Genomic DNA, 25514 nt, shown 5'->3' on the forward strand with positions numbered 1-25514 from the left:
ATCATCATTTAATGCAATGTGAAGTAGCCTGTACCACGTTTACAGGACATTAATGAAATGTTATGGACAAGTGTGGGACACACACTTAAAGCTTAGTATAATTAGCAAACGTACCTTAAAACAAACAAACAAAAATAATAGCAAAAAGTAATACAATTCAGAGCATACATGGTAAAAAAGGTCAGATATTCAAGTGCAAAGAAGAGGTATAGAGGGAAAAAAACAGATGGATAAAAATGTTTTTGGCACAATATTACACCAAGGGACCAATGTTTAAGACAAAGTGATGAAACATTTAATGAGTAACAAAAACGTATTAAATAAATCAATACAAAAGCAGGCAAAAAAAAGTATGAAAGTGATCATACTGTACAAATTGCACCAGTATTTTTGCCTTTTTACACCTTTACATTAGAAGATAATGGAAGAAACTGGAATCTCTCTGTAGAACCGACTGAGCATTGGCAGATGACGTTTTAATAGGGCCCAAAAATAAGGAGGGGGGTATAATAAGAGATGTTAAACATAAAACATTCAAGTATGCATTACATGTACATAAATAAACCCTTTTCATGTAAACATATGTTTGAAATGTAGCGTCTCTAGCCCTATGTGATCCGAAGTTCATGATTAATAGAAAATAGACAGAGGAAAACGTACATAACCACAGTAATAATGAAAAAGTAAAAACATGCTAGTTTAAAGGCAGAAATATACTTGCTGTTCACTCCGTACATATGTGCGTACGCACAGCCGCCGTCTGTATCCTGCTTTCTTTGCATCGTTTTTTTTGTGTGCACATACTCAAAAATGAACGCAACATATACGGATGCAATACCGGCGTGAGTTTATAGGGGCAGTGTTGCGACATCTGCGCTCAACAGATGACTATTAGTCGTTCATTTATTTGGTTTGCAGCCTCGACACTGGCCCCCGGTGGTAAGGAGTACGATTACGACGCACAAAGCAGACGTAAGTATATCAGCACAAGCGTTAACAACTTGCGTAGCTCACAGCAAGTACATTTCTGGCTTAAGAGAACTGCCGTCCAGCGTTTCCTTTAGTGCGCTGTACCCCCTTCACTTGGTTTTCACAGAGAGCCGTCAGGAATCCACAGGACCTTGCTCTGCTCCTGGCTGACGATGGTCACGATCTGAGAGTAAATGTAGAACAGGCTCCCGCCTTGGACCACGCCTGAGAGCGAAGACAGACGTTACCAGGGTTACCAGGGGTCACCAGGCGCCCCCTGCAGGTCCCCCGACGTGTAGAAAGGTACGAAAGCAGCGCACCCACCTGTAAAATATTTGCTGTAATCCTGCTCCGTTTTCTGCGCCACTTCGAACTGCTCCTTGGAATGTTTCTGGGAGATTTTGTCCCGAAGATAAGTAGGATCTTTCTGCTCTCTGGCAAATAAATTAATAAATTCATTAAATGAATACGCTGCCAGTCAAAGGTCCCCAACTGGCGATGACGCCCCTACTCGTTCGTGGGCTTTGCATATTTTACATTGTAGAATAAAAGTGAAGATGCAGGACTATGAAATAACACACGAGGTTGCGTAATAAACAAAAAGTTGAAGATTTGCGACTTTTGCTGTGATTTCACATTCACACGCATTTCAGTCCTGAAGGTTCATACACTTTCTTATCCTTCACTCACGTTCATCAGCATCTCATCAAGCGGCTGACTGTGACGACGACAGTGAACAAAGCCGCCATGAAGGTTATAAAAATAAAATTTTTTTTAAAAAAACTGGTACATCGGACACACTTCACATTCTCCTCATACAACAAAAAAGAAATAAGCTTCTCGTATTGGATTCTTCAAAATGGCCCCATAACCACCACAGAGTAGAGGAATCCAGACTTTTTACTGGTAGTGTATAGAAATATTTCCTCTTTACTATCGTTTTTAAATTAAACACCACCCGTACACCATATTATGCCCTGGTAATGCCACCTTAAACGTATCAACGATGGCGAACAAACGGAGTAAAGAATGAGAGGAAAACGATCTGATGAATGGCAGGTAGAACTTACTTGATCTGCTTCGCGTTTTTGTAGCGGATGAAAATGACGATCGGGTATATTTGCACGCTGTGGAGCCGCTCGATGGCATGAGGTGCGATGTCGAGCAAGCAGTGGCAGCCCTGTGGGAGAGGAGCGTCAGCATGGGAGCGGCGAGCGGCCGTCTACCGCGGCGTGACCAGTAAGAGTCACCCCTCTTTACCTGCTTCTCCGTCACCTCCTTTATCGACGCCACCGTCGTCACGTCGAAATGGCCGCTCCGCCGCTTGTAGTCGATGAACAGGCAGTCCTTCACGCCGCGCTCTATAGCCTGCTGGGAGGCCTTCATCACCTCTGCAACAAGGAAGATTTATTCTTTTACCTTTTATTTGTGATTTTCAATTTTACAACAAACAAATAACAGATGTTGACCAACATCCACCCAGCACCCTCAGCCCCGCCCATCAAACAGCAAGGAGAAAAACAAACAAACAAACAAATAAATAAATAACAAGTCTTATTTAGTCTTCTGGGCACCCCCCAAAAAAGAGATGTATGGTGTAGGTTCAATCATTCTATTACATATAGCTGGCCCTTGTTGACATCGTAGGCACTCCGAGCTGGTATTAGGAAATATTTTCGTTTGCTTATATGCTGAGTAGTGCAGATGATGTAGTACTTTAAACTGGAATAGAAAAATAAAATGTTCTGGATCAGAGTATATAATTTTGATATTTTGCCTCTCATAAAGGGGTCCAGAGCAAGTATTTCATCTGTAGCATTTTTAGCTGGTGAATATAAATAAATAAAACTTCTAATCTGTAGGAATCTATAGAAATGAGATATTGTAAATTTAGGTTTGAATGTTTGAAGGTTTGAAATGCTGCATCCGAGAAAAGATGGTTATTCAAAAGGGGAGAGAATAAGCTTAGTTGCTTTATACGAAAATGTTTCCTAAACTAGAGCCAAATCTTAAGTGAGTGTTTTACTGCTGTATTAAGAAGGTGTGAGTACGGCACCATAGGTGTAGGAGTGATCATTAAGGAAATAGGATAACAACAAGGATGTTTAAATTGTGTCCCCCATCATTGTAGGTGTGGTTTATGCACAAGGTCCCTCACCTTGGAGGCATCTGCAGAACTTCCCAGGAGCCTCTTTAACAAGCATGTCTTTGGTGGCCTCCACCAGCGGCCCCAGGATCAGCACCGGCCTGGGCGTGGTGCTGTCCACCTTCTGTACCCGCTGGTAGGCCAGGCTCGACGAGTCTGTAAAAACACACACACACACACACACACACACACACACTGAAACAAGGACCATAACAAAACCATTTAAATATAATATATCACCACCGTTGTTCTCCTCACCTAACACCACTCTATAAGTTCTGACCTGGTAACTGCAGCGCCAGTCTGATTTATGATCGAGCAAATTTATGACGAAATGTGCAAGTTCTAAGCCCCGCTCACATCCCCAGAGACCACAGGAGAATGGCCTCGAGGGTTTCGGGACGTTTCGGCATCAGTAGGGAGCGCAAAGTCACGGCAGGGACCAACCGTCCATGTAGGGGGCGGAGTCTGTGCTGATGGTGTCCGGAGCCGGGAGGTCCTTCCCGTCCTTGGAGCCGCTGCGCTTGTGTTTGTTCTTCCGGCGGAAGAAGGAGCGGCGTGCCGCGGCTGACACCGTCTTGCCCGGGCTGCTGTCGTCCCTCGCGTCGGTTATGCTGCACCTGCGCTGGAACTCCTGGTCCATCCTGGATCCAGAGACGAACGAGAGATTAGCGTAGATTAATAACAACGGACGCCGTGCTCTTCATGTGAGAGCATTTCTACATCGATTTCTATATCGAGTTCTACGCCGATATTGATTTCAGTGATCTACATTAGTTTGCTGGGTATCAGCCCTCGCTGCAGCCTGTGCGCGCCCTCGTCCAGCTGCCAGGCCATCCAGCTGCCGAAGCAGCCGTCCGGTAGGGTGTCGTCTACGTAAAGGATGTCGTCCTTCTTGAAGCTCAGATCCTGGTCCATCTCAGCTACTCGGTCGTAAAGTGCTCTGGAGAAACACACGTTTTTGGTTTTATTTTAGTGACGGTCCGGACATTTCAGGGAAGGATCCGGGCCCTCCGTGCTTCCGGAACCTTATGTAGAAGCCGTCTCCGGGGGTTCCCCGCAGCCTGCTGAAATCCTCGGCGCGATGCTGCACCGTCAGCGTGACTACGTCCACCGGCTTCAGCATCTCCAGGTGCGCCTCCTCGGCGGTGCGGTTCTTCATGCTCGAGGAACAGTACTGAGAACACAGAGCAAGTGGATATTTAAAGACAACTTGATCATGTCTGGTTTTATGGCTTTTAATCGGAGGGACGACGTGGTTTTTTTTTTACCTCCAGGATCAGATCTCCTGGCAGGAGGTCTCCGCGGGCTGGACTGTCTTCGTCCAACTTCTCCACAAAGATGCCATGCAGGTTGCCTCCGCAGACCTGTACTCCCAGCTCCCTGTGGGGCTTCTGCAGGGTCACCACCCGCGGGCTGGGAAGTGCTCTGCTGGGACGCAACATTGCTCACAATAGCTCGCACGTCTGGTAAAGGTGATGAAGGACACATGACCTTTAACCTTTGTTAGAAGGCTACCTGACTGAGATTCCAGGTCCGGCGATGGGAGTGGTCTGTTTGGAAGTACGCATCGATGTCCCATCACTGTGCTTGCTCAGTGGGTCTCTGGGGGAGTGGTCATCATAGGGTGGGGCTCCACCGCCAGGCGAACAGGAGTGGCTGCTGATCGGCTCCACCCTGGAACTGATGCATAGTGCCGTGTAGCAACCTGTTCTGGAAGGTTCTGGTCTCGTTGGACATTGGACAAATCTAAACTGAAAACCCATCTGTTTTCTCTGGCCTTCTATTAAAAGTCCCAGACACAGTGTCAATTATTAAGTCCACTTTATCACATAGTCCCCCTGTTAAGCACAGACAGTGTTAAATTCACCTTAGTTAGGCTGTCCTAGTTAGGGTACCATGTCGCTGTAGCACCAATATACTACTATTACCACATATTTCAGTACCAGTGGTACGATGCCACCGTCTGCTGCTGCTTCTGTTTGTTTTCTCCGAGACACAAGTAATATAGTATGTATAGCGAGTTATATAGTGTGTATTGCGAGTTATATAGTGTAAATAGCGAGTTATATAGTGTGTATATAGCGAGTTATTTAGTGTGTATATAGCGAGTTATATAATGTAAATAGGAATTTATAGTGTATATAGCAAGTTATATAGTGTGTATATAGGAATTTATATAGTGTAAATAGCGAGTTATATAGTGTATATAGGAATTTATAGTGTATATAGCGAGTCATATAGTGTATATAGGAATTAATATAGTGTGTATTGCGAGTTATATAGTGTGTATTGCGAGTTATATAGTGTGTATATAGCGAGTTATATAGTGTGTATATAGGAATTTATATAGTGTAAATAGCGAGTTATATAGTGTATATAGGAATTTATAGTGTATATAGTGAGTCATATAGTGTATATAGCGAGTCATATAGTGTATATAGGAATTAATATAGTGTGTATTGCGAGTTATATAGTGTGTATTGCGAGTTATATAGTGTGTAGAGTTATATAGTGTGTAGAGTTATATAGTGTGTATTGCGAGTTATATAGTGAGTTATATAGTGTGTATATAGGAATTTATATAGTGTAAATAGCGAGTTATATAGTGTATATAGGAATTTATAGTGTATATAGCGAGTTATATAGTGTAAATAGGAATTTATAATGTATATAGCAAGTTATATAGTGTATATAGCGAGTCATATAGGAATTTATATAGTGTGTATTGCGAGTTATATAGTGTACATAGCGAGTTATATAGTGTATATAGCGAGTTATATAGTGTATACAGTGAATTATATAGTGTGCATATAGGAATTTATATAGTGTGTATTGCGAGTTATATAGTGTATACAGTGAGTTATATAGTGTATATAGCGAGTTATATAGTTTATATAGTGAGATGACAATAAAGCAGACTTTGACTTTTGACTCTACCTGGAGCGGGAGTGGTTGCCCAGCTGCTGCATGTGGGGGTTGTACTGGGCCAGGACGGTGATGCTGTCACACTGCTGACCGATGATGAGCCGCGCCTGCTGCTCCGTGGCGTTCCTCAAGTTGATCCCGTTGAACTGGGAATGAAACACGGCGGCAGATTATAGAGGCGCGTGACGTGGAGCGGTGACATTTTTCACCAGAGGGAACACGAACCTCCAGCAGCTGGTCCCCAAACTCCAACTTGTACTGGTGTGCAATGCTGCCCCCCGTCACCTTGGAAACGAAGATGCCGCCGTTCTCCCCGCTGACGATGGAAATGCCGAGAGGCTCCGCCCCTTTGTGTATGGTCACAGAGCGGGGCTCCTCCAGGTATGGCCTGCCACCCAAACGCAGAAACTCCGTTTAATAAAGTCGCACTCAACTTACGGAACTGTTGAAATGCCGGTCGCACTGGAACGCGTGGTGAGAGTACCGGTCCTTCCTCCGGTCCTCCGCCGGTCCCGGACTGACGGACAGCCGCGGCAGGGTCGAAGCGGAGCTCTGCGATTGGCTGCTGGCGAAGGAGGTGGTCTCCAGGTTGAGCGGGGACAGAGGCGGCGTGATCAAGCTGGCGGTGCTGCAGTCCGACTGGGACAGGGAGCCTGATGACGGAAAATGACAGACATGAACAGACACTTAACCCTGAGTGTCTCCAGGGGGGGACTGTCCCTGTAACTACTGATTCTAAGTTGCTCTGGATAAGGACATCTGATAAATGCCATAAATGTAGAGTGATGAACTGGTGCAGCACCGTCATCATCCGTTTGTAGTTGTGTTGTAGTTGTGTACCTTTGTCGGGACTTGGGGCAGAACGGACGTATCGCGGCGTGGAAGGGATTTTAATGCGCTCGATGGGGTACTGAGCGTTCCTCAACAGACCTACAGGGGAAAGTGGGTTCTTTTGATCAGTCAGAAATTTCCGTTTGAAATGGTCGCAAACTGAATGTTAACATCATGACGCAAGTCAACAATTATTTAGAATGAATATCTTTTTTTCCCAGAACAGGGCCGCGTCGTAATACGTACCCTGGCGAGCGCTGGAGGGCAGCGAGTTGGTGCTGTGGGGCGTTCTGGCCCGGGAGGCGTCGGCCAGCTCACCAGACCGCTTGTGGCTCAGGTCCACGCTGAAACGACCAGGATGCTGGGAACTGGGAGAAAAAACGGAGCACTTTTATTCAGGTTCCACGCGGCGTCACCCTGGGCCTCACCATGGCGCTCATTTTCCTTTAGTACGAGCTTAAAAAGTGTGCATTTTGTATAATATTCTGTAATATTAGTCAGGGTTCTTACACATTTTTACAAAAGAATTTACAAGGGTGGTAGCAGCCTATGAACCAGAAGACCCAGGTTCAAACCCCACTTACTACCATCATGTCCCTGAGCAGGACACTTAACCCTGAGTGTCTCCAGGGGGGGACTGTCCCTGTAACTACTGATGGTAAGTTGCTCTGGATAAGGGCGCCTGGTAAATGCTGTAAATGTAAATATTCTAATGCAAATTTTCATGAACATGTGTTCTGTCCAAAACTGTAAAAGTAAAAATTATCAAAATAAACGAGCCTGAAAAGTTCCACCAAGTTCGAGCAGCCGGAACTCGAGTAAAATGGTTTTTAATGACCGTAGGAACCCTGATTTTGCATGAATGGGACATTCTGTAGCTGTGTGTGTGTGTGTGTGTGTGATTACCTGCTACGTGATTGGTTCATCTGACTGGGCACCCAGTGGCTCCAGGCGGTGTAAACAGGGCTCCTCATGACAGCGGTGACAGCTGTGCAGGGGGAGAGGCCGCGGTGGGACAATGCTGCGCGGTGATGCCAACAGTTAGCATTAAGGAACACACACTCACACAACAACACAACCAAGCCCGAAAGTCAGTCATTTAACGGAAAAGGCGCGCAAAGTAACGACTCACGTGCAGTCATGGCGTTATGGAATCCTGGGGGAAGAAAGGGAACGTGAGCGAGGGGGTGAGTGGAGGGAAATGCTCCCGCGTCCACGGGTTCGGGAGAGCAGTCGTCTTTACAGAAGCCCTGCACACATCCAGACGAGCGCATGATCCACAGGGATTTGAACACCATTTCAAACGGACTACTTACTAGTACGGAAATCAAATCAGCATAAATGATCCCGTGTTGATCCTTTTGGCAAAATGTGAATTATATCAAGACGTGTACCACATAAGCGATGTTTAAATGGCAAATGTAACAGAATGCACCACCGGGACACGGCCACTTTAACTTGCGTTAACCGTGAACAGTCGTGCGAGATGAATAACGGGAAAGGTTAATCACTTCTTATCACTTCTTATCTTTTAGAATTTGCCTCAACAGTTTAAAAAGTACGACCTCTTATGAACATTATGTTCTGACGTAAAAACAAGAAATTAGGGTTCTATCACACTGACTATTTATTTATTATAATGACCTGATTGTTTTATAGTTACTACGGCGACTGCGTAGGCGGGGTATGTTACCTGCGGGGCGGGTATTTTGAGTGGAGTGAGGTTGTGGCGCTGGGCGGGGGCGGAGTTGGGTCTGGCCCCCCTGCCCCCTCCTGCGCGGTCTGGGGACCTGGGGTGTCCTGGGGTCTCCGGGCGGAAGGGCGCGTCCGGGGTGGGCGGGGACTGGGCGGGGGTGGAGGGCGGCGAGCCGGTGGTGATGGTGGAGTCGGAGGCGGAGCTGGTCTGCTGCTTGTGTTTGTACTTGAACGAGTCCCGGCGCTCCGGGGGTGGCGGGGGGCTGGCGGGTCCCTCGGAGTGTTTGGGGAGCTGTGACAGTTTGGAGGGCGTGTTGGGCCTCTTGAAGGCGTCCGTGTCGAAAATGGACTTCCTGCGCTTGGTCCGAACTTTGAAAATGGAGAGGGGCGCGTTTTCAGGAAGGTGCCCGCCCACCATCACTTTGGGCCACGTTCCACCGCTGTTCTTCTGAGCGACGTGCCCTCTCTCCAGGACCGCCTCCACCGCGCCGCAGTCAGCTTCGTCGGCGACAGGGTGGTGGGCGTGTCTCTGGCAACACACGTCCTGGTAGGAGGAGTCAGCGGCGAGCCGGGGGTCGGCCTCGGCGCTGTAGATGTCCGTCTGGGTGGAGCTGTTGTGCTTCAGGTTTCTGCAGTTGCGCGCGTGGATCTCCGACAGGTGCCTCCCGCTGGGGCTCTTCTCCCCGTTCTCGTGTAGGTTCTGACCCGAGAGACTGTGGGGGAAGAACTGAAGGAACAGACGAGTCAGAAAAGGTTAGAAACAAACGCCCTCGCGATGCAGACGTGGACGATTCTGCATGGATGCAGTGCAGAACATAATCGATTACATCACAATGACGTTGTGTGGTGATTTTCTAGTTTTCTAGTTAAGTGACTGGCGGCATGATCGGAGACATTCGAAATCAACGCCCTCTGAACACCGTACGCGTTTTTGCTGCATTTTTCACTGGACGCCGTTTAACGCCAGTGTCTCACTGATATTTGAAAACATAATGTAAATAATATTTGATGGAATGAATTGTGATAATCGAGGCAGCGATAATCATAATCGAATCGAATCGTGAGGCCAGTGGATGTTCACACCTCTACCTCCAACTGGATCTACGGAAAAGAGACACGTCAGAAACATGAGCCAAACTAGGCAGCACTAGAAAAAAAAAAAAAATCTAACTTTATTTACACAGCACCTTTCAGAAAAAATAGCTATAGCTATATATATATATATATAGAGAGAGAGAGAGAGAGAGAGAGAGCGAGCAAGTCTCTTCAATGACAAGTCTAAGCCTTATCAGGGCTCTTAGTTTGTAAACTCGATATTCTATAGAAATCGAACGAGAATTGCTGGTGTCTTCCTATTGTAAGTCGCTTTGGATAAAAGCGTCTGCTAAATAAAGTTAAGTAAAGTATATATAATCGCATTAAGTTGGGAAAAAATTAAACAGTAGCCTAGTGTGTGAGACACTTGTCTATGAACCAGAAGACCACAGAAGTCCCAGGTTCAAACCCCACTTACTACCATCGTGTCCCCGAGCAGTGCTCGTAACCCTGAGTGTGTCTACAGGGGGGGACTGTCCCTGTCACTACTTATTGTAAGGCGCTCTGGATAAGGGCATCTGGTAAATGCAGTAAATGTATTAATCGCTTTGTGTTTCATATACATGTTGGCGTACTTTTTATATTCTTTATAAATAACCACCGAGTGACGCTTGCAGAGCATTTTTACGGTGGAGTTCTGCAGCCGCGTCTGAGGCGCGGTGAGGTGGTCCACTGCTCACCTTGAGAAGCGACAGGCTGACTGATTCCCTGCAGTCGTGCAGCAGCGCCTCGCACTCGCTCAGTGGTTTGTTATCTACTGCAATTCCGCCGATCTGCAGGGGAGAAAAACTGGGCTGCAGCTTTAAATCAAATCGAACGACAAACATTCACGACTTGTGGGGAAAAAAATGCATTCGATTCAAAATCTACCGATCAAAGTCACACAGAGAAATAAGAGTCTTGGCGTCTATGTACCGTGTCGTTTCCATTCTAACCACCTAACAGGGACCCGCCCTGTCTAGTAATACCGCTGCCTTCCACTAGAGGCATCAGGTCTGACTTGAGAGTAAATACAAATCTGTGAACTTACGGCAACCAGCCTGTCCCCGACAGACAGAGAGCCCTCGCGAGCGGCCGGGCTGCCCGGCACAACCGCCGAAACGAACACTCCCGCCTCCAGACTCACGCCGCTGCCTGCGTACAGGGGCGCAAAGGCGGGTTACGGCCAACACACGTTCGCCATTCGTCGTCGTCGTCTGGTACGATTCACCACGCTCACCTTTATGGCCGACCAAATTTAGATGTACGGGCGTGACCACGCGCGCGCCCAGGGACCTCCTCCTGCGCACCACCATGTTGATGACTCCGCCCCCGCCGAGCATGGCTTTGATAACCTGCTTCCTGTCCATGTTGGTGAGGTCCACGTCGTTAACTTTCAGCAGCCAATCATTCACCCTGTGATGAAAATAAGTACAAATCTGAAAACCTCAAAACTTCCGCTTGCATCTTAAATTTATATATAAACATACAGGCGTGTACAGAAGTAAACTTGAGGGCTAACATAGCCAGCAGCAAAGCATCAACCGTTTGGTAGGGTGGTGGTGGCCTAGTGGGTAACACTCTCGCCTATGAACCAGAAGACCCAGGTTCAAATCCCACTTACTACCATTGTGACACTTAACCCTGAGTGTCTCCAGGGGGGGACTGTCCCCGTAACTCTGTCGTAAGTCACTCTGGATAAGGGCATCTTGGTAAATGCCGTAAATGTAAATGTTTACCTCAATCTTCCATCTGCAACACTTCCCTTGTCCACCTTAGTGACGAATATTCCACCATCTCCCGGTAAATAAGGATCATTCACCCCCTCTGCCACCTCAAATCCCAGCGCTTTCAAATCCATGTCATCCTGAGACAGAATCAGCAGCATTAAAACACCAAACGCGCCGAGCGTGCGTGAGCTTCGCAATAGATGTTCCGTTGGTTATGGTCACCTTGTCCTTCTCCAACGCAACCACCTCGGTCTCCCACTCCAGAGAGTCCGTGTCGATGGCAGAGTCGTGGGAGTTGTGGGCCATCAGCTGCCGAATCCTGGCCTCTTTCTCCAGCTGGTCCTCCAGCTTCTCTCTGCAGAAAGACACCAGCGCAGGACCTTGATTTAACATCAATACGACTTCTATGTCTGTAACTGTCTATGGTCCTGCAGTGGCTAGAAATCTCGGACATTCTGCATTCCACCAATGCAGTTGAAAGTGAAGTGTCATTGTCAAACACTGCAGCACAGCACACAGTGAAACGTGTCCTCTGCTTTTAACCGTCACCCTTGGTGAGCAGTGGGCAGCCACGATAGGCGGGATCGGGATTCGAACCGGCAACCTTCTGATTACGGGGCTGCTCCTTAACCGCTAGGCCACCACTGCCCCGCCAAAATGTCCTCTGCTTTTAACCATCACCCTTGGTGGGCAGTGGGCAGCCATGACAGTGCGTGGGGACGGCGCTTTGCTCAGTGGCACCTTGGCAGATCGGGATCCGAACCGGCCACCTTCTGATTACGGGGCTGCTCCTTAACCGCTAGGCCACCACTGCCCCGCCAAAATGTCCTCTGCTTTTAACCATCACCCTGAGCAGTGGGCAGCCATGACAGTGCGTGGGGACGGCGCTTTGCTCAGTGGCACCTTGGCAGATCGGGATCCGAACCGGCCACCTTCTGATTACGGGGCCGCTTCCTTAACCGCCAGGCCACCTCCACCACTTGCTGGATCAAAATGGCTGTAATTCTGCACTAAGATGGAATTTTAGATAGAGATTTCAGATGCAGTATTAGGGACCACTAAGACCGATATAAAAGCTGAATTAATTCATGTCATCGACCCCTTAATGGACGTTCCATTACTGCCGCTAGGGGGCGATTCGAGCGAAATTGTGTGTTTGTGTGCGTCGAAGACCCACTTCAGCTCCTTCAGCTCCCGCACAGAGTCATTCTTCTGCTTCCTCATGTCGTCCAGGTTGCGGAGGGCGTCCGCCTGGTCGCTGACCGCACGGTCCCTCTCCCTCCGCAGTTTATCACACAGCGTCCTGCATGACATAAAAACGTCTTGGGATCCGAACACACTAGGCCCTTGTCCTGCGACCCGCAGTCGAGAATGCACGTTTCCATCGGTAAGCCGCGACGCACTGCGGGTCTGTAGCCCACCGTATGCTCTCGCGCTCCGCCACGATCTTGTCCCGCTCCTGGAAGGCCCAGTCCCGCCGGCACTTGGCCACCTCGGCCTCCTGCGTGGCCTCCTTCAGCTCCTGGCTCATGGCCTCGCACTGCTTCCTCAGCATCTCCAGCTCCTTATTGGCCCGCTCCATGTCCAGCGCGGCCGAGTCCTGCTTCTGAGGAAGCAAGAGGACAATAAAAGGCAGAAAATAAAACAACATTTAAAAAATGTAATTATATATAATATAATTATATATAAATGGCGCTTATTATGATTAGGCACACCTCACAAAAAGAGGAACAGAAAACCGATTGGTGGCCATCATGGTGTCGGGGCTTTTTTTAAATGGCCGATGCCCATATCATAAAGAGTATGACTGCGCGTGTGTTAAAGAGCAGCGGCGCCCCTACCTGTCTGGCCTGGTAGTACTCGCGCAGCAGCTGGTCCCTCTGGACGATGGCCTCGGTGCGTTCCGTGCGGGCCACGTCGCGTTCCTCGCGGGCCGTCTCGACGTCCCTGCAGGCCTGGCTCAGCTCCTTCTGGGCCTCGGCCTTGTCCTCCGCCTCGTGGCAGTACCGCTCCAGCAGCTCGTTCCGCTCGCAGATGGCGTGATCGCGGTCCACCAGGGCGGAGCTCAGCTCCTTCGCAACCAAAAACCAAAAAAAATAAATTGTGTTAAGTTAATGTGTGTACAGTTCTGAACCAAATTAGGGATGAAAGCTTTCAAGCACTTATGTAAATGACTGTCTATGCTGTAAGTGCCCCACACACACCTGGACAACAAGGCACGGGAGAACACCCTCACCTGCCTAAGCGCCTCCATCTCCTCGCTGGCCACCTTCCTCTCGGACGAGGTGTTCTTCAGCTGGGCCTGGGCCGTCTCCAGCCCGGTCTGCAGCTTCTCCACCTCTTTGATGACCTGGTCCCGCTCGCTCATGATCAGGCGGTACTCGCTGAAGACCGAGTCGCGCTCCTCCTTGTACTTGTCCACGTCCTTGCCGGCCATCAGCTGCAGGGTCTTGAGGCGCGTGGCCTCCACCTGAAGCCGCTCCAGCTCCCTCTGCAGCTCCTTGTTCTCTGCCTGGGCCTTGTTTAACTCCTGCTGTGTTGAGTCAAATCTGCGCACACACACACACACACACACACACACACACCAGCATTAGGTCAAAGGTCACCATAGGCCTATTTCATTTATTTCAATGTTCTGGACACAAGAGCTCCTTTTTTCCACACACTCGGCTTTTACAATAATGTGGCTAATTTCCTGCCGCCACCACATCGTCATCTCAGACCAACGAAATTGCCGAACAGGTCACAGTGGACCCTTCCGACTACGGGTACGTTTCCTCACCTGCTAGGCCACCACCACAGAACAAAACTGACAGGCACACAGACATATCGCAGGAATCGTACTCCCCTCTGAACCCCGCCCAATGGTACCCGCCCATCTCTTGGATCCACTAGCGAGGGTGGAAGTGAACAGATGTGTAGGATCGTAACTGTTTTATAAGAGATGCGCATGGCCGGGGGACAATTCCCGGGTCTCAGAAAGAGGACGTTTACGGGGCATCTGTCACCCTGGGTAAATGAGACATGTCTCTTCTTTGTGCCGTCCATTACGGTTTAAACGATGCGAAGGTGACAGTAGTTTTGTTGCCACCATGAGGTGTGACTTAAAATAAAAGATTAGTGGGTAATTTTTGCAAAAATTATGAGGTAGGGTCGAAAATAAACAGCAAACTGCTGATCTTGAATCATAATCGTAAGAAGAAAACGGAGTGGAGTACAGAACATGGTACCTCCTCAGCGAGGACGTGTACTGCTGCTGGCAGTGGACGGCCGCGTCCCTCTGTTTCAGCAGCGCGTCCAGCTGCTTCTGCAGCCGCTGCTTCTCCTCCTCGGCCTGCTCCAGCCGGCCCAGGTCCGCGTTGTGGTTGGCCGTCTTCTCGTGGTAGCGCTTCCTCAGCGCGTCATGCTCCTTCTTCACGCCCTCCAGCTTGTCCACGGTCGCGTCGTACAGCTGGTTCAGGATGTCGGTCGAGCCGCCCTCTCTCATCACCTGTCAAGGGTGGTAGTAGCCTAGTGGGTAACACACTCGCCTGTGAACCAGAAGACCCAGGTTCAAACCCCACTTACTACCATCGTGTCCCTGAGCAGGACACTTAACCCTGAGTTGCTCCAGGGAGACTGTCCCTGTAAATACTGGGTGGTAGTAGCCTAGTGGGTAACACACTCGCCTGTGAACCAGAAGACCCGGGTTCAAACCCCACTTACTACCATTGTGTCCCTGAGCAAGACACTTAACCCTGAGTGTCTCCAGGGGGGGACTGTCCCTGTAAATACTGACTGTAAGTCGCTCTGGATAAGGGCGTCTGGTAAATGTCGTAAATGTAAATGTAACATGGCATCATCACACAATGCAGTCTCCAAAAATCAGACCTCATAAGATCCATTCTACCATAAAAGGACACGTTTCACACAGCACACGGTGACACAGTGAAACGTGTCCTCTGTATTTAACCATCAGTGGGCAGCCATGACAGGCACCTGGGAAGCAGCGTGTGGGGACGGTGCTTTGCACAGTGGCACCTTTTGTGGTTTTTGGACCTTCTGGTCCGCTTCCTTACCCGCTAGGCCACCACAGTCCAGGAATCTGGGACTAGACCCAAAGAAACAAGACCGTTAACTCATCAGTTCCTACTGAATCTTTATTCTGTTCTGGTTATGACCTTTTAAAGTTGAAATGACACTGATCACAGTTTGGTTTCGAGCTAATTTAAGGGACAGAAACTCCCGCCGGGGGAAGGATTTTACCAACTGATCCGCTGAGAGCCGAACTTGGCGGTCGTTACAGCTCCTGAGAGGCCGCGTCAACCGCGTTCTCTCGCGCTCTCGGAGCCTCTGCGCGTTTTATGTTCGTCCCGTCGCGGGACGGAGAAGGCCAGAGCCCGACAGGAACAGCATCATAATGAGGCGCTTCATGCGGAGCCAGGGGAGTGAAGGTCAGAGCCAAGGATGTCAGTAGATCCGGGACTGACAACCCGGCCAATACAGAAATATCAGCAGGACGTTCGGACCCTTTTATCAACATTCGCATCCGAAAAGGCTTTCCTGGTGCCGCTGTTAAAGAGTCTGGATAACAGGGGTGTCAGGAAAACATCGATACAGCAACATGTCTGGATTTTTTAACGCTGTAATGTTGTATTGATAGAAGGACATCGAATATCGATATTTTGTGTATACAAGTTTAGTCCAAAATTTCAGTTCTGAGTTATTTTGTTTTGGCTGAATTATTAAACGTAATGTGATCCACACAGATCGTACACGTACACATACCTTGCCAATGCACACCCTTCAAGGTGTTGCCGTTAAGCGGGAGAAGTTAAAGCCTCTCTGGTGTGCAATATATTGCCGAAATTGCTCACCAAATAACATTTTGTTGCAATTATTTTTATTTTAAACAAAGGCTTGTCTATGTACACCATTGCAATATAGAAAACCGCTGATATCTAATAGTTGTGTGATATGACTGTAATGAAGTGTGAAGTGATCGTCACTTGTGATACACAGCAGCACAGCACACGGAGCACAGAGTGAAATGTGTCCTCTGCATTTAACCATCACCCTGAGTGAGTGAGTAGTGGGCAGCGTTGACGGGCGTCTGGGGAGCAGTGTGCGGGGACGGTACTTTGCTCGGTGGCACCTTGGCGGATCGGGATTCGAAGCGGCAACCTTCTGATTACGGGGACGCTTCCTTAACCGCTAGGCCACCGCTGACCCTATATATATATTAGTCATGTGTGTGTGAGCGTGTTTATATCTATATACTTATTAATTAAATTTTAAAAATGCAGTTCATTGTGCACTATTTAATGCACTATTAATTGTACAACGAATGTGTATATTTAGACGAATTTCGCAATAGTTCAGTTGGGTAACTTTTTACTTAAAGGAAAAGTAAAATTCGGTTGATGCACGTCGCGTTTGAACGTGACGGGGGGATGCCGCGTCAGGTTTCTCTGAATGTAGATGTGGACGAAGCGCCGGACCTGCTGCTGCTGGAGTCTCATGTCGGCCACCTCCTGCTGGTCCTCCTCCCGCAGCCTCCGCAGCTCCTCGCAGCTCTGCTGCAGGTGGTTGTGCTGGCGCCGCAGCTGGTTGTAGTCCCTCCTCGCGGCCTCCGCCTCCTCCTTCAGCCGGGCCTGTTCGTCCAGCACGCGGCTGTGCAGGGTGCTGTGGGCCAGAGTCAAAGGGGTCAAAGTCATCAAGAAACTAATGCATCATGCTTTCCTCAGGTAGACCACCGCGCTGAATTCCCTCTACAAGCCTGAAGGACGCGGCTTACACAGCTGCAAGTCCTTCAGCAGAACCACGCAAGGAGCTAAGACGCTCTGTAAGTAGACGCGGGGGAAGAACTCTACGAGGAAAAAAGCCACACGGCCCCACTTTAAGACTATAGCATGTGACCAAAGAGGGGAGGGGGGGACTAAAACAATGCACAACGCAGTGGGGCATGATGGGAAAAAGGTGCGGATTGCGCCAGCAGCCTATTCAGTTCAGCATAACACAATTAAGGCATGCTGAGCCTCCGTAGACAGAATCGCAGAGAGTAGAGGGGAAGAAGATTGGACACTTCCTGAGGGAAAGTTCCCCTTAAACTTCAACCACGTGTATCCGTACTTCCTAAAAACTTATTTCAAAACGTTTAATAAGGCAGTAGAGGCTTTAATGGGAAGGGAGAGTAAAAAATTAAGGCATTAATCTGTGTGATGACATTGTGAATAATGGTCCCCCCTATCATGAAAATGTGACTGAGATTATTTAAGATTAATAATATGAGTTCCCTGAGCCTGTCTATAGTCCTGCGGTGGCTAGAAATGGCGATCGGTGTAAAGATCTGGAATTTGTCCCCTTATGATGTCATATGGGGAAAGGTTACCTCCCGTTTCTCGTGCTTTTCCGACCCAGAGAATTTCCCGCCCCTCCCCTAAAGCATTATCTTTACCGACCGTCATGGCTTCCCAAACATGAGAAGCATTGCAGTCGCTCGGTGTTTGGATGTAAAAATGAACTTAAATGTTTTTTTGTTTTTTTCTAGTTCCGTCATGCCAGACTCTGAAGAACCAGCGGGTTCGTTTGATTTTTTCTGATAAAATTTCAACAGGACTTCCTGTCTGCGGCCAAACATTGTGGTTGGCGGATGGTGTTGATGACGTAATTTCCGCAAATGCCCCCTCAACTTCTATAGGCCGCTCTCCTCCTCGCCCCGCCTCTCACCTCCTCATTAGCATATAAAGCTACAGAAACGGCGTGGATCAAATAGGATTAAAAAAAAGAAATGAACGCTGTTAACACAGACGTGTTTTGCTTACTGTACACTTGATGGCGGGCGTGTCTCAACCAATCTTTGTTTCACGCGCACAACACCGTACCTTAACCCGTAATAAACCCTTCCGGGATGGTCACGTAACTGTATTTGATTGTCTCTGATGTACATTGTGATGCCAGCAGTGGACTCACAGCCAGTGTGTTCGAACTGGAGGAGAAGCGCCATCGCGTGACGCCTGCAGCGCGGATGTAACGTTACAGCCAGAGGCTTTTTGGAAAAGTTTTAATCGTCCCTATCATTAAAAAAAACAGCATTTTCTCAGCAGGACAGGCGGTTGGACCAGGGACTAAGCAGCTGAGAGCAGGTTCGAGGCTCACTGGTAGAAGTCGGCCTCCTTCATGGCGTCCTCGCAGCGCTTCAGCGTCTTGGTGTGCTGGCTCTGCAGGGACTTCAGGTCGGCCATGGCCTGCATGCACTGCAGCTTCAGGCGCTCGTAGTCGTGCCCCGGCTTCGCGCTCGGCCTGCCGGAGGTCACACAGAGGTCAGCGGTTTAGATCATCTGGAGCTCGATTATTATAATCTCCAGTAAGAACGGTTTTACAAATCCAGCGGATGTTGGGGATTAGATTAGAGCGGCGAAACTCACACACAGAGCCAGAGCAATTTCAAGCACACAACGCAACATCTGGCTGCGGTTGCGGCGCAGTTCGAGCGGTAGGAGAAGGCCCGGCGCTTTTTTTTAACGTACCTGCAGTCGTCGAAGGTGGTGCCGGGCGAGGAGAGGGCCAGGCGCTTGCGGAGCTCGTCCCTCTCGCGGGTCACCTGGCGCAGCTGGAACGCCACGGCCTCCAGCTTCTCGCCGCCGCCGCGGCGGCCGTCCGGGCGCGCGGGCGGGGGGGACGAGGCTTTTCCCGTCGTACCTGTCGGGGTGGACATGTCACCGGACGCCGCGGGACGCGAGCGTTTAGGGCCGGCCCGGAGGACGGCGCCAGGGAACTCACCCACGCTGCTGAGGGAGCTGCTGCTCTCAGAGTCTGACGGCATGGCGGACAGGACGCTGTAGGTGGAGTCTGGGGTCAAAAAAGACCTGGGGTCAGTTTAGTGCCATTTCAGACAGGTCGGAGAAGGAAAAAAATGACAGGGAAGTATTGAACTTGATGCTTTGGGGAAAAAGTTCAGAAAGAGGAACTAGGGTATGTGAAAGCTGTCAATCATGCCAAAAGGCGCCTCCCCCTTTTAAACTATGGTTTAAAAAGTATTATTAAAGTTCATCTTCTGGCTGTTTACATTTGTGGTTTCTTAATAAAAACAGCCACAGCGAAGCATGTACCTTCATACGTTTCATCCACACTAAAAATATGAAACACAGGGCCATAATTCCCATCCTCATAAGAGAGGGGACACAGAGACAGTAACCACCTTCTTCAACATGAGGACTTGTTGATAGGACCAAAAAAACAAAAACTGTATAATCCTGTACGCTATATAGACTAACGCTGTAAATCTTGGCCCGGGTCGGGTTGGGTTCATACTCAATTTCACTCCCCTGGCTCCTCGTCTCGATCTATAGTACTGATCCTTTCCATATTATTTGCTGCTTGTAAATGTATTTTGTGATTGTTAAAAGTGTTTGAAAGGCTGTAAATTAGTTTTTATTAAACCTTACTCCGGTAAATGGATTCTGACGAGGTGAAACGGAGGTGAACGTCTCCTTTCCCTCTTAGTCTACCGCTGGTAGCACGCACAAACAACGCCGGCTGTTCGCTGCAAGAGGTCACAGGGTCCCGTCAGTATGGAAATACGGTAGAAACGCTGACCGTGACTGTCATCTATTTAAATATTATTTAGCAGTCGGCTCAGCCTGGGATGAATTCTGTAGCTAGTAACCTGTTTAGGGACCATTAGAGCGCTAATATAGACTATATACCATGCGGCGTAACACAAGGGGATTAAGAACAAAAACCTACAACTGCTAATTTTTAATCTTTAAAAAAATTCTTTTGTGTATGCGTGAAGGAATTGGGGTTGCAGGGTCCTGGCTTGTCTTGGGTTAGATGATTAGATTCTTCTTCGTGTTTCAGCGTGACCGTTTCTGACCCAGCCCACACAGGCAAAGCGACGTGACGATGCAATTCGCAAAAAATAGAGTTGTCACTGTATTGATGCAGGAGCATGTGTTCAAACTCCCCAGCAGTAGAAGTAGACATCTTCACGAGATCAAATGTTTAATTGTTGTGGCAAGAATTACAATTTCCCCGCTCAGACCGAAATCTATTCGTACAATTAACGTATTTTCATGGTTCAATTTTGAAATTACTTCTAAGTATTACTATAAAATTTGATAAGAAAAGCACATTGTTCAAAGTGGCTTTTCATGCCCTTTACACTGGAGAGATTTGGCCGCATCCCATTCCACACACTAGCACACTTCCCAGCCTTGGTTTTATAATCTGAATTTTTAGCTGTTATGTTGATTTTTAGCCAATACACAGCGCATCGATACATCGGCATATGACGGCACAGAAACTATACGTCAACAGTAGATAGTTGCCCCCCAAAATGCCTACAAGCACAAGGAGTTGGGAACAAATAAAAAAAGTAAAAGGTTTGTGAACTCGAAGTCTCTCAGCCTGACTCAGCGCCACACACTCTCGGTGTGGAGTCTCCAAATGGGACGCATCGGCTGGGAATTATGTCCACTTATTACACTTCTTCAGCAGGGCGATGCACTGTTGGGGCCATGCAAGATCAACTTTACCCATAATGCACGGCGCCCCCAACAATGGGCCGCCGTCCCGGGACGGCCCTGCCTTGGAACGTGCAGCAGAACCAGTCCACCCAGTAGGGCGACGCGTGCGGGACTGCCACGCAGGACGAGCCTCTTTTCACAATTTACCAACCGATGCAGCAGCCCGAGGAGCATCGGAACCGCATCTGAATAAAAATAAAAAAAGAACGTGAATCTCCTACGGGAGAACGCATCAAACCGACCGTGCCGGGTACCGAGTGTATTGACCGCGGTTAATATCACAATATCCACGCCGGGAAAAGACCAGGAGAGGGCAAACTGGAATAGGTTACCATGAGAAACACAACACCGGCCCTGTTTTAATGATACACAAACTATGTGTATGAAGCACATTTACGTTACGTTATCTTGCACATTTTTGCGCATAATCACTGCTCTACATTATACATATCCAACTGTAAATATAAATATATATCCATTGCATATACACATTTGTAGAATTCTGATTATACACTTTTTTCATACATATTTATAGTTAATACTAACTGTATAATATTACATACTGTAAATAGTATCCAGTCTCATCCTGTACATATCACCTCATGCCGCGCCGCTGCCCCCCCCACATCGTCTTTATTATATCTGCGTGAATCGGACCCCTGTGGGCACACAGATCCACTTCACATCCGCATTCGATACCATTTATGTAACCGCCGTCGAATAATTACGCCACCCGTCTGTCTCAGACCAAACATCCCAGGAAACAAAACCACCAAGATACGTTGCCATCGGTAACCTGTATATGGCCTATGACACAGCATCATAATATGGATTTGTGATAACCATCTCGTAACGGTGTTACTCACATTTTATCGGCAACATGTCGGTGTCCGTGCTGACGACCTCCCGCCCAACATACAGTACAGTACAGGCCAAAAGTTTGGACACCTTCTCATTCATGACCATTTACGTTGGTAGATTCTCACTGAAGGCATCAAAACTATGAATGAACACGTGTGGAGTTCTGTACTTAACAAAAAGTGTGGACCTGGCCTCCACAGTCACCGGACCTGAACCCAATCCAGATGGTTTGGGGTGAGCTGGACCAACAAGTGCTAAACACCTCTGGGAACTCCTTCAAGACTGTTGGAGAAGCATTTCAGGTGACGACCTCTTGAAGCTCATCGAGAGAATGCCAAGAGTGTGCAAAGCAGTAACCAGAGCAAAGAAACTAGAATATAAAACATGTTTTCACTTATTTCACCTTTTTTTGTTAAGTACAGAACTCCACATGTGTTCATTCATAGTTTTGATGCCTTCAGTGAGAATCTACCAACGTAAATGGTCATGAAGATAAAGAAAACACGTTGAATGATTTTTTTTTTTATTGTGTATATGGGGGAAACCATCACTGGGGGTGTTTTGACTTCTTTTCATATGAAGCATATGCTTGTAAATATTTCGGGGCGTGGCCGTTAAGGCAGGAGAGTGGGTTCGATCCAGGAGGAGGGGTCTCCCCGTCGAGGCCGGAGGGAGACCAGGATGGGGTCTCTCTCGTTTTTCCATCATTTTCCTGTTTGAATTGTTTTTGTAACGTACCTCTTTTTTTTTTTATGTCACATTTTTGAGAAAATTAAAAACATAAATAAGTAAATAAAAGAAGAGCACTTTTGAAAATGCTTAGTTCTCCCGTTTGACCATGTCAATCTATCAGCCTACAGAGGACACTTTTCCCACACGGTCATCCACCCGTTATTGGGGACAGATGGGTCTTTTTCGCTTAAAAAAAAAATCCACCCGAGCCAACGCCAGGGAGGATCAACTTAATTCCGGCTAAGACGGAATGGCCGCCGCGCTGCTCCGCCGGCAGAGGTTACAGCTGCGGCCCAGCGTGTAACGGGGATATTTTTAGCCTGTTAATAAAGTTGTGGTGTCGCACGGACCACCTCCTTGGGCTCGGTGCTAATAGAGATCATGGCTCCTCACAGCACTGCACGGCATTTCGTGGGGAGTTTAGAACATCGGCCGTTGGTGGGATATTTTGGATGCTTGATATGAACGTTTTAAGCGCTGTGCGTTTGTATTTTTGCATGTAGTTACTGTCAGACACATACTGTTGCATTCAACCATAAATGCGTTAAACCGCTGGAGTACAGCTGGAAACACGATATTTTTAATCTATATCATGATCAATAGAGCAACTGAAAGTGACGTCACTGCCGCACAGCACACGGTGAAACGTGTCCTCAGTATTTACCCGTCACCCTTGGTGAGCAGTGGGCACCAAGAGCAGGGGGGTGGGGGGGTGGTTCTCTTGTGCTCAGTGGCACCTTGGCGGATCGGGATTCGAACCGGCAACCTTCTGATTACAGGGCCGCTTCCTTAACCGCTAGACCACCGCTGCCCCTTAAAACCATTAAAGTGTGCAAACACACATTGTGATATCAATGGATGTACTTCTTAATAAAAATGTACATGTACATATATGCTGAACGCACCGACCTATAACTCAACCCCCCCCAATCCCGCACCGACCTATAACTCACCCCCCCCATCCCGCACCGACCTATAACTCAACGCCCCCCCCAATCCCGCACCGACCTATAACTCACCCCCCCCATCCCGCACCGACCTATAACTCAACGCCCCCCCCAATCCCGCACCGACCTATAACTCAACTCACCCCCCCATCCCGCACCGACCTATAACTCAACTCACCCCCCCAATCCCGCACAGACCTATAACTCAACGCCCCCCCCCATCCCGCACCGACCTATAACTCAACTCACCCCCCCATCCCGCACCGACCTATAACTCAACGCCCCCCCCCAATCCCGCACCGACCTATAACTCAACTCACCCCCCCCATCCCGTACCGACCTATAACTCAACTCACCCCCCCCATCCCGTACCGACCTATAACTCAACCCCCCCCAACTCAACCGTAGCTCCTGACTCAACCCCAATCTCATCAACTGGGTGGTAGGAGCCTATGAACCAGAAGTCCCAGGTTCGAACCCCACTTACTACCATCGTGTCCCTGTGAGTAAGACACTGAACCCCGAGTGTCTCAGGGCGTCTGGTAAATGCTGGTGTTTTACCCGAGTGGTCGGCAGCTCCTGCCCCGTTGGTGGGCAGGGAGGAGTACAGGTGTGGGTGGGTCTCCTCCAGGGCCGCGCAGATCTCCTGGAAGTGGTCCCGCTCCTTGTTCACCAGCGTCTTCAGCAGCCGCGCCACTTTGTCCCTGGCGGTCGCGCAGTTCTGGTCCAGGTCGAACCGCTCCGCCTGGGTCAGGGTCCCGGCGCGGGACAGCAGGTCCAGGACCCGCTCCACGTCCGTGACGGACTCCAGTAGGTTCTGGTGCCACTGCTCCAGCAGCTCTCTGTGTCGGGGCTCCATCTCCGGACGAGGGCCGAGGTCAGTCCGAGGAAGGCGGCGGCGGGGACATGGCGGTGGAGCCGCGTCTCACCTCGGACTGGACGAGGCAGCAGAAGCCATGTTTGTTGCCCGAAAGCTGTCGACTCCGCTCAAGACGCCTAAACTCCGACTTTCCCGCACTCCCCGCAAAACACGCCCGTCCGCCCCCGCCGGAGAGCCATTCCCGCGTCCGCGACAGGCGGCCCGCCGAACTTTTCGCCGCCGAGAAGTCGGAGGAAAACTCCGGAGGAGCCTTTATTCCCTCCCTCGCCTCAGCGCAGAAACTCCGCCATGTCTCAGCGCCCAGAAGCTGCAGCCCGCTGTCAATCAAAACCGCCCCGTGACCATATACGGCGGGGCGGGGCGGGGCGGGGGGCGGGGCTTCCGACAGACGCACCTGGTTCTGCCGACTTCTCAGCATCGCTGAATGTGCGGTATATAGTAAAATATAGATAGAACAATGGAGGAAGTGCAAAAAGGAAAAGTGGTCATAAATATCATAAAATGCCAATATTATGTAAAACAGGAAATGGAAACGTAAAATCAAACTGCAAATACACCGTTTCTTCTAAGCTGCAAGCTATTTAGTTAATGTGACAAAAAAAAAACATTGAGGAAATATTGATTTACGTTCATTGCAAAATTGTTCTACTCTGTTGTTGTCTACATGTAGACCAATCTCTACATATCAAAATGAACGTTACTGCCACATTCACTTTTAGATTTAATAGATATTTAATAGATATGACGTCACTTTCACTTCAACAGTTTAGTTTAGTTAAAGCTTTTGCACAGTGTGTTTATAAGATAATAAAGTTTTAAAACAGTGTAAATGCAGAGGGGACACATTAAAAATGCTCATTTAAAAACAGATATAATGAATATGAAGAATGTCTAACATTGCCAGTAGCCAGTGGTCCAGAGGCCTAGCTTCAAGATTATTTGATCAATACAAACCCACTTTTATTTAATTCCCCAAAAATTTGGATGCATGTTGACGCGTACACAGTATACACAGTGTACAGTACACCTGGATTCTGCTCTGCGTATTTTTATGGGTCACCATCGTATGCAAGAGCTGCATTGTTTAACATGAAGTGACGTTCTGTACCGGTCATGTCATATCAGGGATCAGATGAGGACTTTCTGAGCATTGTTATTACAGTGATGTAGGCTAAACGTTTAAACATATTTTACATGTTAAGTTTAATAGTC

At 48.5% G+C, this 25514-nt stretch overlaps 1 protein-coding gene across 1 annotated transcript; it reads right to left on the reverse strand.

Annotated features, from left to right (window-relative positions):
* Positions 1-3: 3 nt before the first annotated feature.
* Positions 4-24608, reverse strand: LOC114784324 (disks large homolog 5-like). The gene is made up of 33 exons (XM_028969630.1): positions 23984-24608; positions 19135-19203; positions 18882-19053; positions 18511-18654; positions 16854-17037; positions 14604-14863; positions 13610-13922; positions 13215-13445; positions 12795-12979; positions 12551-12676; positions 11596-11728; positions 11383-11510; positions 10884-11059; positions 10695-10798; positions 10345-10437; positions 8568-9296; positions 8007-8124; positions 7781-7895; positions 7121-7242; positions 6884-6973; positions 6528-6696; positions 6269-6431; positions 6056-6189; positions 4634-4798; positions 4387-4543; positions 4144-4292; positions 3888-4058; positions 3563-3759; positions 3128-3271; positions 2230-2360; positions 2040-2149; positions 1294-1403; positions 4-1194 (listed from the first exon to the last, which is right to left on the reverse strand). Exons 1-33 carry the CDS (start codon positions 24279-24281, stop codon positions 1091-1093), a joined length of 5694 nt encoding a protein of 1897 aa, XP_028825463.1. The 5' UTR covers positions 24282-24608; the 3' UTR covers positions 4-1090.
* Between the last annotated feature and the right edge of the window lie 906 nt (positions 24609-25514).

This window comes from Denticeps clupeoides, chromosome 2 (genome assembly GCF_900700375.1).
Source record: "Denticeps clupeoides chromosome 2, fDenClu1.1, whole genome shotgun sequence".
Lineage (NCBI taxonomy): Eukaryota > Metazoa > Chordata > Actinopteri > Clupeiformes > Denticipitidae > Denticeps > Denticeps clupeoides.